We start from the raw sequence: 14,695 nt of genomic DNA on the forward strand, positions 1-14,695 counted from the left end.
CGGCGGTGTGTTCGAGTTGGACACTCCTTGTGTAAAGTCAGGCCCGAATCAAGTCCGTTTTTTTTTTGAAGAAACCAAAGCCCGAACCTGACCCGCCTAACAACTCTGAACTGCACTGCCGTGGGGCTAATTTCTGACTCTACCCTCGCCGTTAAACGCACTGGTTACGTTTTGGGAGCCTACAGTATAATGGGGTTGGATTAAACTTTGAACCACGTTTTTCTGACCAAACCGTGAGAAAACAACCGCGTTTGGCTGAAAATCGCCATATGACCTACTATATAACATGATTGTTATCGCAAGCAAAAACGAATGAGTTCCAACACAAATTAGTACCAAGTTATTGTGTTTATTTGATAAAAAAAACTTAATTATTGAGTTTATTTGATGTCAAAATTAAGAACATGCGATGTGATAAAAGTTTGGCAAATCATTCTTAGCCGCGTGTTACGCAATTAACAACAATGCCTTAATGCTGCAGTAATCTAGTTGGACAAGGAAAAGGACCCATCAAAATAAGTAAGAAAACAATGTATGTCCCTTTCAAGAAAGTAATTATTACAATGATTTTTTATTGATCTATTTTATAAACTGTAACAACCCCTCTCCAGACTGCTAACAAACGTCTAAAAATAGCGGATAAATTAATCTAAGATTATTATTTACAGTGATAGAATATACCGCCACTAAAAACGATGTCACTTGAATCAACTTGATTTGTATGTGTGTTCTCCTACCACATTTTTTAATGCAGTAAACAGGGGTTCTTAACCAGCGACCTAACAAGTTATAAACTTTCTACTGAAAGCAAAAATTTGTACATTAAAATGTTAAAACTGTAACGCATAGTTTTGGAAAGATTAATTTTACCACAAAATCTCACTAGCTATTACATAATAAAATCCAATAAAAAGGTTGCTAAACAAACTGCACTAAAAATATTTCAGCTTTATTGTGAAGCTTTGTTGTAATGACCCCATGATGGCTTAGATTCACTCTTTTTTTTCAAAACTTCGTGGAAACCCTGAAAATATATATATAAAGCCTTGGATGAGTTTATAAGCTACAGCATCAGTATCTGTATGTAATAAATAAGGTTTCCACAAACAAAGGAGACATCTAACTGTAATTTGTTGGCCATAAGTTTTAGTTGACTAAAACTTTAAAATGTTTTCATTGTGGTGGTATAAAAATAAACAAGTTTGCATTGCATCACATCGAACAAATCTGGTTACTGCATTGGGTATTAACTTGAGAAACAAATTAGGTGAGTAGTAACAAACATTTTTGCTAAATCACAACATACTATGTTAATTGTATTTACCACTTGTATGCAAGGTAGAGAATTATGGATGGAAGTTTGTTCAAAACCAAACTTTACAGCTGTAATCTACAAAAAAAACTGTGATTGACACATGTCATTTGATTTGGGAGTAGAAAAATTCACTGCAGTTTTAGTCAGATTAAGCATGAGCCCTTTTCTGAAATTTCTGTTTATTAATCTCCTTTAACATTTAAGTCCTGTTAAGACTTGTTTCACATGAGCAGCCAAGCAATTTCTACACAAAAGTCAATTTTTAATAATTAAATCACTTTAGATCTAGCAGTAAAAGCACTCTAGTCATAGAGTAAACCAATATGATTACATTGGTGAGTTATGTTGACCATACCAGTGTCACTAGGGCTGTTATCAAATAAAGGTTTTGAATTTTTCAAATAATAAATTTTCTTTTTTTCAAATCAAAAAAAAAATTCCACTATGTAAGGCCCAGAATCATTATTAAATAAAGATTTGAAAGTTATAAACAAAAATTGTTACGTGGTTGTGCTCTTAAATAGTCATTAAATCTATGCCAAATCTTTTTTCTGTTCAAAATAAAAAAAATAGTAGTGACATGCTTCAGTTATTCTCCGCAATTTGACAAAGCCATGGCTTCGACAGTTGACCACGTATGATCCAGGTAAATTTTGGAAACTATATGGGTTTTTTTAAATATACTTACACCTACCGGACTAACAAGCTCATCAAGTCCCTCACATATACTTTGTACTCCGGCAGATGTAATGTTGCAGGCCCAAAGCACCAAGGTCTCCATTCCATCCAGGCAAGTTTTTACATGAATGGCACCGGTATCACCTATATAATTTTTCCCCACATCAAGCATCTTCATCTGTGGAGATATAGGCAGTTTTTAAGCACAGTGTATCAAATGCAAAAATAATCAATGTTGTGTTTTGTAATGTCGTAAGTTTTCAATACCTACTTGCATTATCATGCCTATAAGGACATGTAGCAGTTCAGTGATAAATCACAGTTTTCTTTTTTTACATTTTTTAATTTTTGAGCTATTTACTTTTTTTGGTACCAAAGGCAAACCTTAGGTTCAAAAAAAAGTTGGTGGTAGTTTTCTATGAAAAGCTCTAATCTAACTTCTTACTGACACAAAATCTTTATTTATAAAAAGAAAAAACTAACAACATGTAAGACCATTTTAGTTAACATTTACTAACTTTGTGTTCCATTGCTTGAATTCCTTCACAAATCCACTTGAATGATTCAGGGTTTAATTTGCATTGACATAGATCCAGTTTTTCAAGAGGTTGATCCAAACCAGGAAGTGTCTGTGCCAATGCGTGAGCCCCACTCAATGAAATTGGAGTTTCACTCAAATCAATCACACTGGGAATGTGCTCTGCACATGATTTCAACATTTCATCGCTGCATTCTTGCAAATCAATTAACAATTCAAGCAAATCTAAAAAAAAGTAACAGAAGACTTATTTCAGTGATCTATTGTTATTAATTATGGTCAAACATAGCAACGCTATTTAAAACAAACAAACCAAATATCAAACAAGAATGACCCAACCTACAGTCTAATTCTGCCTTTTTATAACAGTCTTTGCCAATTTAATCAACTGAATAGTGCATAAAAACCTGTAACAATAAATTGTTTGTTTGAATCATTAAAGTAATCAAGAAAAATATCCATGGTCCATATGAAAAATGCATCTACTTTTTGTTGGTATCCTACAGGTCTACAGAGTCAAACAAACCATAAACAAACCACTGTGGCTTACCTTTTTGTCAGCAAGTACTTTTAAGTCATATAGCATGTTTCACACCAATATTACATGGACAAAACACAGGAAAACACAATTGACACCCATTTCAAGAACAGTACAAAAAACTAGACAGTAATTTTAATTTAGTTTACATGAAAAGTTAATAATCACCAATATTCTGTGAGTTCTTTAGCTTCTTTATCAACAAACAAGAAAAGATTGATGGTTTGTCTGCCAGAAAATTAAAAGAATTGAACAAATGAATGAAACACATGTACAAAAACGCATTTGCATTCATTACCTTTTCCTTTTATTTCTGTTGCAGAAAGCTTGACTAAAGCAGCTTGGGGTAATAAAATTTGCCCATCTGTTAAAATAATATTGATAACAGCCTTTTACAAAACTGCTTTAAGTGTGTTACAAGTGCAAGCTACCATTGTTGAGTAAACAGAACAACTTTTACCCAGTTTCCGTTGTTTTGATGCTTTAGGTCCTGATGTAATGTCAAGGACTTCATCTGCAAAACTAAGCTGATTAATAAATCTTAAATGCTTCAAAAATGAATGCTAAAGTATATTTAGAATATTTCTGTTGTTTTTGGTTAGTGACTAACTATTTTTTTTTAATTATCAAACCTTGACTGTTCGAAGATGTTGCAGAGAGCTGAACTGATGGTGCACAAGTTTCACCTGATGGTGATTGTACATCTGTCAAGATATAAATATCCTACTAAGTTTGACATTAAAATGAGTGAGTTAATCTAAACTACCAGGTGCTGATTGCAGTATATGGACTAACTAACCATCCATATTACAAGTTGAGCCATTTACCTTTCCTGTCTTTGTCTCCCAGCAAGAGACCACATAAGAATCGTCTAACCATGGACCAATGACCACCATCAACCACTTTAGGGATGATTTTGAGGAATTCCTTATCTGGCATAAACTCGCAGATGTACTTGGCCGCAAACATTTCCTGCAACATTTGATGAGAGAAGTAAAATTGCTCGTCACCATCAAACAGTCGTGGACTTGGAAAGCCAATTTTACGAGCAAAGGCTATGATGAGATCTTGGACAATCTTGGGGTCAAGAGCCCCAAGATTTTTTCTGGTAAAAACAACTGATTTCAGTAGCATTCCTTCATATGCCATTTTTCCAAGTGGTTCATATAACTCGGGAATATGCATGTTACGTGCATGTTCGGAGTATCTTAGTTGCTCTACCACAGCTTGAAAAACATCTGTAACTGTTTTCACTTCGTTTAAACCTTGATGTGAAACAGCAAAAATAATAAATTGCAATAATAAAGGATTATGACAAAGGCTAAACATCTGTGGGGTTTTAGTGGATAACATCTCCCACAATTCATCTGCCCTATCCCCTGTTAAAGCATAGAACAGCTTTTTCATGTCTTCAGTGGAAAGGTCATCAACATGAAGTGTCACATCTGGACGAAAGAATGGTGGGAGTTTAGGAATTTTGTAGGGCCGTGATGTAAAAATCAGCAAAGAATTTTTAAAAAACTTCTTGCAACAAAGATTTGCTACTAACTGATCTATTGGCAATGGGGTATCATAAGATGCATTAGGTGGTCGCATATCAAGTGACCAAAAGGCCTGGTCATATCCATCAAAAACAAATACACATTTATCTGGATATTCTCTCATCCATAGAAATGCATTTTCTTTTGTGTCGTTGTCCAACTCAGGACAAAGAAAGTCAACAAAAAGTTGTTTGCATGTTAGAGGCTGCTTATAATTTAGGTCCATAAACCTGAGCAAAAAGATGGCAGATTGATTTTGTTGACTCAATTTGGCCAATTTTTTGGAAAGTGTGGTTTTTCCTGAGCCAGGTGGGCCAACTATTGCAATAATTTTTTTGTGTGAGGTTAGGTTTAATATTCTGTCAAAACACACAGGGTGATGATGTAAAGGGAGGGCAGGTTTTCGTTGTGAAGTTGAAATAAATATAGCTCTATCAAAAAGATCCTCTTCTCCATAGGCATTATACTCATGCATTCCAGGATGCACATCTGGTAGTTTGTTTTCTTTCAATTTTTCATCATAAAGCAATACATTTGCTGGTAAGCTCCTCAAATGCTCATTCTGGTGTTTTTCTATGCCAGCAACTGTATTTAAAATACATGAAAACTTTATGAAGCATAAGTTGGCATTTTCCACTTTTTCTAATATTTTGTTTCATGGCCAAACAATTTTTTTCCTATAGTGTTCTTTTAGGTTGGCTTAGCACACATTGCGAGTTGCCACTGCACATACACAGACTATTTTAATATAATAATATAATCTTTATGCTTATTTTATACTTGGTTCTATGCCTTTTTTATACTCCAAACCAAATGTTCTGTACATCTCTAGTATTTAATCACATTTTTATCAGCACCTATTGTGGTTTATTTCTGCATTTATATTCATATACATTTTATTGATTTGTTAACCGTTGACAGATTTAAGCCCCAACAGTTTTATTTTAAGTTTAAATTGTGTTATCTAAATGATGATACATTTAAAAAGTAACATAACACATACTAAAAAAGCAGTTACCTTTTGTTTTTTTATCAGGTTGCTTCTTTCTGGATCCTAAGCAGTCAAATTAAAAACTAAATATTACTGTATAGTCATTTTGAGAAGTATTACTCATATTTTTTATCTACTTTGTTTTTTCAAGTGGCAAGTTACCACCGAAATAGACCTATTCATGTTTACAAGAAAAAAATATATGCCCTTTTCCTACTACACATAGTTCCAAATGTAAAATTTCCAAACTTGATGTTTACAAAAGGTTTACCTCTAAAGTACTGGAACAGTTTTTGAACTCCAACTATGGACTTATTAACTCTTGCACCTCTTATATCAATTTTCTGCACATTTTCAGCACTATGATCTGTGGAATTTAAGGTGGTGCAATTAAAAATTGTAGTTAGGCTAGTGATTTAGTTTAAGAACTTGCCAACTGAGTTTATTAACTCAGCACCAGTAGCATGACAATATTTATTCATTGTTGCTGAAAGCGAATGTATTCTCTGTTTTCGGGGCCTAGGATGGATATAACAACTCACTCATAGAGTAGAATGTGACATCACATTGTGGTGGGTTGTTGCAATCTGGTACAGACGAAACCGGTTAATTCCATCAACCGTTTAATTGCGTCACAATTGAAAATCCCAAACCGTCGCTCATAGTTTGTTAAAAAAATCATCCGGTTATTCGCATACTGGTTTAACGCATAAACGGCATTCTGGTTTAACGCATAAAGGGTCCAACATTTTATTTTGGGAATTTCCCTAATAACGTCATTATACGTCATTAGATCGTTTTGGAAAATTTCCCACACTAAAGTGCTAGACCGCACGAGACTGAATACGTAATTGACACGTCAAAATGCCACTAAATTGTCCTGTCGCCTATTTCGTTTTCTGGTTCAAAACGACGCGTTAAGCGGCAAAGCGCTTTGTTCAAAATTGTAAGCAGGCCCAAACCCGGTCCAACTTTCGACTTTGGCGGTTTCTCTACCTGTCCAATTGCCAGCAAGAACAATTAATTTTAAAGAAAGCTTCGTAGTTTCCTGATTTCGCCGCTGCTATCCAGCTTACTCAGCAAAACTGCAGCTGAAAGATAAGCGTGGAGCCATGTCAGGTAATCAAAATCGTTGCTTAACAAAACGGGGTGCAATTTCTAAAGAACTGAATGCATTTCTGAAGCGGTAATCCTACTTAGGTTGTGCAATGTAACGAATGCACTAAAGTTGGTAACTGCAGAAGGCATAAATTGCGGCAAGTAACAAATTACGTTTACCTTAATAACATAACTGGATAAACATCGATCTATTGTGTGTGGCAAACTATAGTACGTGTTTGGCGGGTCGAAACCGTTAACTTATTTATTATTAACAAAGTGAACAGAAACAATACATTAGTGATGCACCGAACCCGACTAAAAAGGTTCGGGCCGAAACCGAATATTCGGCCATGAGGCCGAATAATTTCGGCCGAATCAGGCCGAACCTAAAATCCCCTTTCTTATGGATGTTTTCAATTGAACCTTGTGTTGTTGATGCGAGAGAACTCAATTTTGACAAACTAAAATCACTTTCACAATGTTTAAGCTTTAGTAAACATCTAATATTTTGCAGACAACGTGGCTCGTATTTTATAGATACAACAAATAGTTAGTTCTTGATGTTTCGTTTGGGCGAAAATGAAGTTTAAGGCCTAAATTCAATGCAATAAAAAAGTTCGGTTTCGGCCGAATTTTTAAAAAAGTTCGGGCCGAAACCGAAACATTGGAAAACAGCGGATTCGGCCGAAATGTTTCGGCCAACCGAAACTTCGGTGCATCACTACAATACATCATTAAACGTTTTTAACCATTTTTTACTCATTTTACATTGTTGAAATGAAAAAACAGTTGCATTTAGCACAGTTAACACTTAAAAAAATTGCAACCAGCGTCCTAGCCGGAAGGTAACTTTCAGATTGTCAGCGCATAAAACACCTTATTAAACCCTTGTTACGTCACAATTGGCGTTAGATAACAAGCGAATACAAGAGATTGAAGGCTCACGGCTTTGAGATAACGACTCTCTGCTATCACGCAGCGGTAAAAGGAACGATTTGGGCTTATTTAATTAACGCACAACTTTTTGAAAAGGGGTGGTCCGGAACCCCTGATTGTAATTTCTTGCTAAGTGCGAACTGCACTAAATTTAAACTATCAACCTGTATGAGACTTGAACAATGGTAAATGTAAAACTAATGGTGGTCACAAATTAGATCGCAGGTAATCACCCATGTTGTCCAGGTTAACGTAATCGGTAACGTGCCAATGCTTGGCAAAGTTTATGTTATTTATTCGTGACCTTGCGCAACTTAACAGGTGCATCACCGATTCAGACTCCTTTAGCAGTGGATGCTGGTTTTAATTTTTTAAGCAACGTTCGTACATTGATCATGTGACGGTCACGCTAATCTTGCAACTGCAGTTTTGCTGAGTAATCTAGAAAGTAGCTCCACAATCTGAGTCTTTAAAGGTTTTGCTAAAATCAATCATTCTTTATGTCAGTTGGAAAACGGGTTATAATAGAAACTGATGCCGCTCGCCTTAGCGCCCACGTTGTAAGTTTGACCAGGTTTCGGTCCTGTATTTTTTAGGTTTGGACTTGTTTACAAATATGTTCCTAGCACTTAGCCGCTTAACGCGTCGTCTTGAACTAGAAAAACAAATAGACAAGAAACAACAGGTCATTTGACGTGTACATTAAGCACGAGGCCTAGCACATTTATATGGGTAAGGATTTATAATAAAAATGACACTATAATTTAATTTTAGATCTCATTTTGGGCTTTATAATTCTCAAATGTATTGAGGGTGGTACTAAACACAGCATGGTACAGCATGTTAACAGTAGTGATTAGGTCCAAAGGGTATCTGAGATTGAAGTGTAAAGTTATTTGTACTAAACCCTCACCCTGACCCTAATAGCCTTAACCGCCAACATCTTGAATAGTTTCATTGGTAGATTGCGTACATTGCGTATTTTAGGGTTGCCCAATATCCTAAATTCCAGAAAAAAAACTGACTGTTCCTCAATTATTACTTGACAAAATGCAGAGAAGAAAAACATAAAGCACAATTGTCAGGATCACTTTCACCATGTTACCCACAAAGTTTTATAAGGTCATTGTATTGTTTACTTACACAAAGCAGAGACCAAGCGCTGTTTCGCTGCAGAGATAAAATGAGGATTTAACCCCCTGGTGTATATTTTATGACGCTGTTCTTCTAGTCTTAAAAATCCTGTTTAAACCGGTGTTGACTCGATTTCTAAATCCTCTCAAACCAATCCTAAACTAGACCTAAACAAGCGTAACAACAGAAATCCATTTGCCGACAATTTAAAACATGCAGAACAACAATAAACAGCTGCTTGTTAAAGGCTGTAAGTAGAGATGTACCGAATATTCGGTTTGCCGAATTTATTCGGCCGAATCGGCCACTTTTGCAAAGATTCGGTTTCGGCCGAATAATTTGTTGCGATTCGGCCAAAACCGAATCTTTTACGAACACACATTTAAAGTGTTAAACGTGTCTTTTCTGCTTATTACCAACAAAAATCGCGTTAATCATTATATTTTTTAACACATTGACGCTTTTTCCACTGCAGACAAAAAATCAGTAATTCATTGTCGGGTTGGCAATCATGCTTGAGGCAATGTTAAACCACATAGAACTAAAATAAGGACGAAACACAACCATTCTGCTCTAATTGCCTGGTAGATAAACTTATGTTTTCATGTCAAACGCGTAGGGTACGACTTCGCGTGACGTCATAAATGATTCGGTTGATTCGGCCGAATATTCGGTTTCGGCCGAATCGAGATTTAGCCCATTCGGTACATCACTAGTTGTAAGTAACGACAGCCTTTTATTCCGCTCAAGTTTAAAGCCTTTCAACGTTAGCGCAAAATATACCAATTGATTAACTTTTACCGACATGTGCATTTTGTAGCAACTAAATACATCATCAGCAATACATAACTAGAAATGTGACCTTCTAATATGTGCCAATTTATTAATATATCTACATACTGCATCCTATTTCATGGCTATCTATATACGCCACCTACAATACTTTAAATGGACATGCGTACGTTACCCAATTTCAAGAGGGCCCATACCATAACCAGTTCATTTTGTCGAAAACAAGTGAGCTCTCCCACTGAGCCATTCATGAGATCTGGATACATTTAATACCTTGCATAAACACGTCTTTTAAGGCTGCCCGTTTACAATTGCCTGCTCAGTCAACACAATGCGAACTTTTACAGGGTTTTGCGGGTGTATTTACTTTGAAGGTCGCTGTCCCTTAGCAAACAGATTTTTAAACCAACTACTCTTTGTTCTGCCATCGCCCGAATATCGGGTAGTCTACATGGTAGAGGAAGTTGAAAATGACCTGCTCTACGTAATTCTTAATTAGTTTCAAAACAACGTAATCTTTCCTAAACGACGGGTTTCCACGCATGGCAGTGCCATCGCTAAAATCCTATTTCAACAATCGATTGATTTGTGATCAGTCTATCAATGACAAAAAATGCAATTTGGCCACACTACTAGAACGCGCTCTAGACAGAGAGCATCGGGCACGTCAATGACAATAAGTAAGATGACTATGCCCCCATGCAATTGAGGAAAAATCGCGCACGCTGTTGTTCTTTCGCTTTGGTGTTGAACATTCAGAAACACCGAGTCTTTTGTGGAACAGAACATTCAAGAAGTGACGAAACCTGAGCAATATGTTACTTCACTCGACACGATGTGCCCTTCACGTTCTCAGAAAACAAGCTTTCGCCGTGTAAACAACTCCAAATCTTAGAAAAGCGAAAAACAGGTTGAAAAACTCACCAGGTTGAAACAATCAATTCTGTTTGACCCATCATGAACCATTATTCCCAGTATATCTTATTCTGTTTTTTAGGCGAATCAAAATAAGAGTAATATGAGTTATGACGGGTTGCACTTTTGTACTCGTAAAGTTTAAAGTCATGCCGCCCTTCAAAAACAAATTTGCAGCAAAACCATTCCAATCGTAATTGGTTTAATAAAGTAAAAGTGGTTTCCAGGCTGTATGTATGAACACCCGACGAACGAGCTAATATCTCAAACGAAACAACACATGTTATAAAAAAGCTTTTAATCGATTGTATTTGTTTTGTAAACACGTTTTAGCGATGCCTCTGCAATAACAAATCCGCGAATAACTGGTGTTATGCACTGCAAAGACTGGTGCATTGAATCTTATCCGGCGTTTTGGGCATTCGTGGAAATATTTTGGTTATGATTCTCTTCATTAAAACAATTGAAAAAGACAATCAAATTGAATTCAAATTAAACGGCTGCTTTAAAATAAATTCATCCTGGAGAATATCATTTCTTAGATTGGCCAACAACTAACGCTTTGCATTATACCCTTGTCGCATACCTATTAGTAAGAAGCATTCGGGCTGAGATAAAGAGAGAAGTTTAAATGTTTTTTAGACTTTAAAATAAAACGGCCTGTAAACAACGTATGAAAAGGGTCTGGCTTTCTTTACCGTGTTGTCGTATTTTTTGTTTGGTTGAAAAATAAAGCTAATTTGATTTCGGTGTTGTAAATTAATTTGCCTTTGTAGGATATGTATCCTATACAACAAAATGCATATTTTGTAACATATGTTTACACCTGCATTAAATGTGCATGGCTATAGTTCAATGTTTTTTTTTTCAGCAGGTAAACTAATTCAGAGAAAACTTCACAATTATAAGTTACCAATGAAGTATATTTGTATTGTAGTACTTGCAGCTGTTGTTGTCGGAATAGGTAAGTCCTGCTTAATTAGTGCTATATCGATGTTGTTTTTTTAAACTGTATGCAACAGCATTCGCTGCAACAACGAAACAATTACACAAATTACACTGTTGTTGCAGGACATGCTATTCTTTGTTACGAATGCAGTTACTTTCCGCTGTTGCAAACAATCTCGCCCTGCAGTGGCTCGAACGTCCACCATTTGCAGCCTAAGTATTGTCCGGAAGATACTTCATGTGCAGTCACCCAAATTATAACAGCGAGTAATCACGCCATGACTAACATACTTTAAAAATGTTTCAAAAGAAGTATTTTTTTAAAGCAATTTTGATTAAAAAATGTAAGATTATTTTAAGTCCGAAAACATGACACACGGCCTAAATACTTGGTTTTATATGTTTTGGTACTAAGCGAAAAACTTACATATAGATAATTCAATATGTGCCAGTATATACGAACGGATATGAAACAAAATATTGTTGATATAATGAAACTAGTTTCTTTACATATCTTAAGGGGTGTGGTGAAACATTTCATCAAAATGTTGATATGGTTAGAGAAATGTATAAGCTGCTTTAACACTTTAAACTTTATTGGAGTCTCCATTAGCTACAAACATCTCAATCGCTCTACTTTGTCAAATAAATAAAATATATAACCTGTGTAGATCTAGTAAGCTAGTATTTCTGGCCCATGTGCTTTACGAAAAGTTTCTAGGTTCTCCCAAACACGTGCGTCACTGCGGTTCTGCTCCTCAACCGCCTGGAATAACTTTGCAAAGTTGCTCAACAGGTAAGCAATTATTTTACTACAACGTTTTAAAGGTAATTTTTAATAAATATCATATTTGCGCCAATAAAATTCTTTTTGATTTTGTTAAGCTTTCATGTTTAGTGTTGATTTTTGAAAAAAAGTGTTGATTTCTGAACCACCTTTTTTTAAACATAGCCAAGTCAGAAAATCTTGACGCATTTACGATGTTATATTTGTTGTTTGTTTAAAAGACAGATGCAATACCATGTACTGAATCGGGAATCTCATTGAATAAGAGCATGAAGAAATCAAGAAACTAAAGGGACAAATGCTAGAATAAAATTTAAAGCAACAAACAGGTTTTCACAGTGCAGTTGTGTTTACATCGGTTTATCAGGCTACAAGATTGTTTACTGACATTATAACAGGGCGAACAAAAACACACTGAGATTTCTAGCAACCTAGAGTGATTCTAGCAACCTGAGGCTTTAAAACGCACAGCGAAAGACATCGACCGGTTGTTTTACAAATTTAGGCCCATGACCAAAAAACATCCCGACCCAACTTACAACACTGCTTGACAGCATGAGTGTTTTCGGCGATCTTTATGCCACTGCAACGAAACGGCACAACAAATCATAATTTTTATTTCAAAACTAAAGAAAGGTTTTGTTGAAATTCGAAGCATTTCCTATCTTTACCATCCTGAAGTAGACCATTGTTTCTTGACAACGTAGTCAATAATAAACTCAATAGCAGTTGCCGTATGGATAGCAGTAATGCATTGGGCAAGATAAAGCTCTTTAGAAAGCAGTAAAAACGGTAGGAAAAAGTTAATTTCTCAGTCCAAAAACAGCAGTCTATGAATTGTGTCTTGATGACTTTTGAGCAGCTTAATTTGCAATACACATTGTTCATTCGTGTGTTGTTTCATTGTTTTTCTATTTCGTTTCATTCAACTACAGGGCATCAAACTTGTGAATACTACCAATCATTTCTGATATTTAAAGAAGATCTTGTTTTGCAGATAACGTCGCTTTAAGCAAATTCTAAAAATACCTAAACAATGAATGCTATTTTCCTGACTTTTCTTACAGTTTTTTTGGCGGGCAAAGGTAAACTTGAGAGTCAATTCTTCACTATTATCATTGCAAGCGATATGTAAAACAAAAGATTTTATAAATAACTAAAAGTCTAAAGAAAGTATCTTCTTTCTTATAGAGGCCTGCAAAGTTATATCAAAGTTATAAACCCTAGGAAATTGATTCTGGTTAAAATCTGCAAGCTTTCTTACTTAAAAGAAATATATCTTAAAATATTTGTTGTTTGTTTCAGGGTTTGCGATACGTTGTTACGTTTGCCAGTATGTCCCGGCTGCACAAATTGAATCGGATTGCAAAGGGCCGCTAATCAGTGACGAGCACCTACGTCACTGCCCGTCACGTGATACCACCTGTGGGGTCACGAGCATCGAACTAATGGGTAACCACGTTATTGTCGTTCATGGCAATGCTAAAACGTTTGTAAAATAAAAAAAGATTTTCTTATGTATAAAACGACAATTTCAAAATTTAATAGGTCAAGGTTAAAAAAACACTAAAGTTTTTTTTTAAAAACAACAATTTGTGGGAAATATACTTACCGAAATCCTAAATGTATATTTGCCGTTTGAAAGGGTTTAACTTATATAAATTATAAACGCATTCGTACTTATGCATTTTTCGTAAACGTAAACGTTTTTAGTTAAGAAGAAAAATAAACAAGACTAATGTAATAGGATAAACGCCGATATCTGGAAGTTTCCTTTGAATAGAGCTTTGGTGATTTGTTGGCTTAAACGACATTACTATACGTGTTGTTAAAAAATCCAGTTCTGTAACGGTCTTGTATGGTACTAATATCTGTTTCATGTTACATTATATTTAAAGTACTTTAACGTAAATGTTTCTAGATCACACTACAGTAGTTCGTCATTGTGGTTCATACCATTATGGAGTGTTGGTGCATAAATGTACAGCAGGTAAGGAATCGTTTTTTAGTTGAGTTGGGTTCAATTTATTTCGCTTGGTGGAAAAACACATAGCTATACAACTGCACTAAAACAATCACCAAGCCCAGAAATACCTTGGCAACGTTAAAACGTTATAGAGCGCAAAATAGTGGATGGCACAACTGGTGGATCATAACAGGTTCATTAATTGTATTATGAAGCGTTACATGGCGGGAGTTCATCAGAGAGTTGGTTTTGCGCAATGTTATTTGGCGATACTGAGGTAAACGTTGGTGGAACCAGTCGAGAGGTTCTCCGTGTTGAAAAAGAGGGCGGGATTCGACCGCAAAATAAATACCGAAAAAACTGAATTATCTTTTAATGACCGACGACTTCATAGTCTTAAAACATGGCCTCTCAAGCATAAGTCAACGAAGGGTTTTCGTAAGTCAGCCACCACAAGACATACAAGTATAGTGGTTATATTCTACTGTGTGAAACAATGTGTTTGGTTTTTGATG

The 14,695-nt window shown here is 35.6% G+C and overlaps 1 protein-coding gene across 1 annotated transcript; it reads right to left on the minus strand.

Moving 5' to 3' along the window:
* Positions 1-335: 335 nt before the first annotated feature.
* On the minus strand, positions 336-6,147 carry LOC145223666 (uncharacterized). Its single transcript, XM_080090065.1, has 12 exons — positions 6,144-6,147; positions 5,873-5,968; positions 5,629-5,664; positions 3,897-5,195; positions 3,702-3,773; positions 3,530-3,583; positions 3,368-3,433; positions 3,238-3,297; positions 2,512-2,756; positions 2,010-2,171; positions 1,325-1,390; positions 336-1,024 (listed from the first exon to the last, which is right to left on the minus strand). Exons 1-12 carry the CDS (start codon positions 6,145-6,147, stop codon positions 950-952), a joined length of 2,235 nt encoding a protein of 744 aa, XP_079946191.1. The 3' UTR covers positions 336-949.
* Positions 6,148-14,695: the final 8,548 nt, after the last annotated feature.

Source organism: Phallusia mammillata, chromosome 4, assembly GCF_965637545.1.
Source record: "Phallusia mammillata chromosome 4, kaPhaMamm4.hap1.1, whole genome shotgun sequence".
NCBI lineage: Eukaryota > Metazoa > Chordata > Ascidiacea > Phlebobranchia > Ascidiidae > Phallusia > Phallusia mammillata.

What these genes read in the sequence shown, in the direction of transcription:
- LOC145223666 (XM_080090065.1), bottom strand. An exon ending in ATCAAAACAACGGAAACTGG is followed by an intron (nt 3,434 to 3,529) that starts GTAAAAGTTGTT and finishes TTATTTTAACAG; the next exon opens with ATGGGCAAATTTTATTACCC. An exon ending in TTCAAGCAATGGAACACAAA is followed by an intron (nt 2,172 to 2,511) that starts GTTAGTAAATGT and finishes ATATCTCCACAG; the next exon opens with ATGAAGATGCTTGATGTGGG.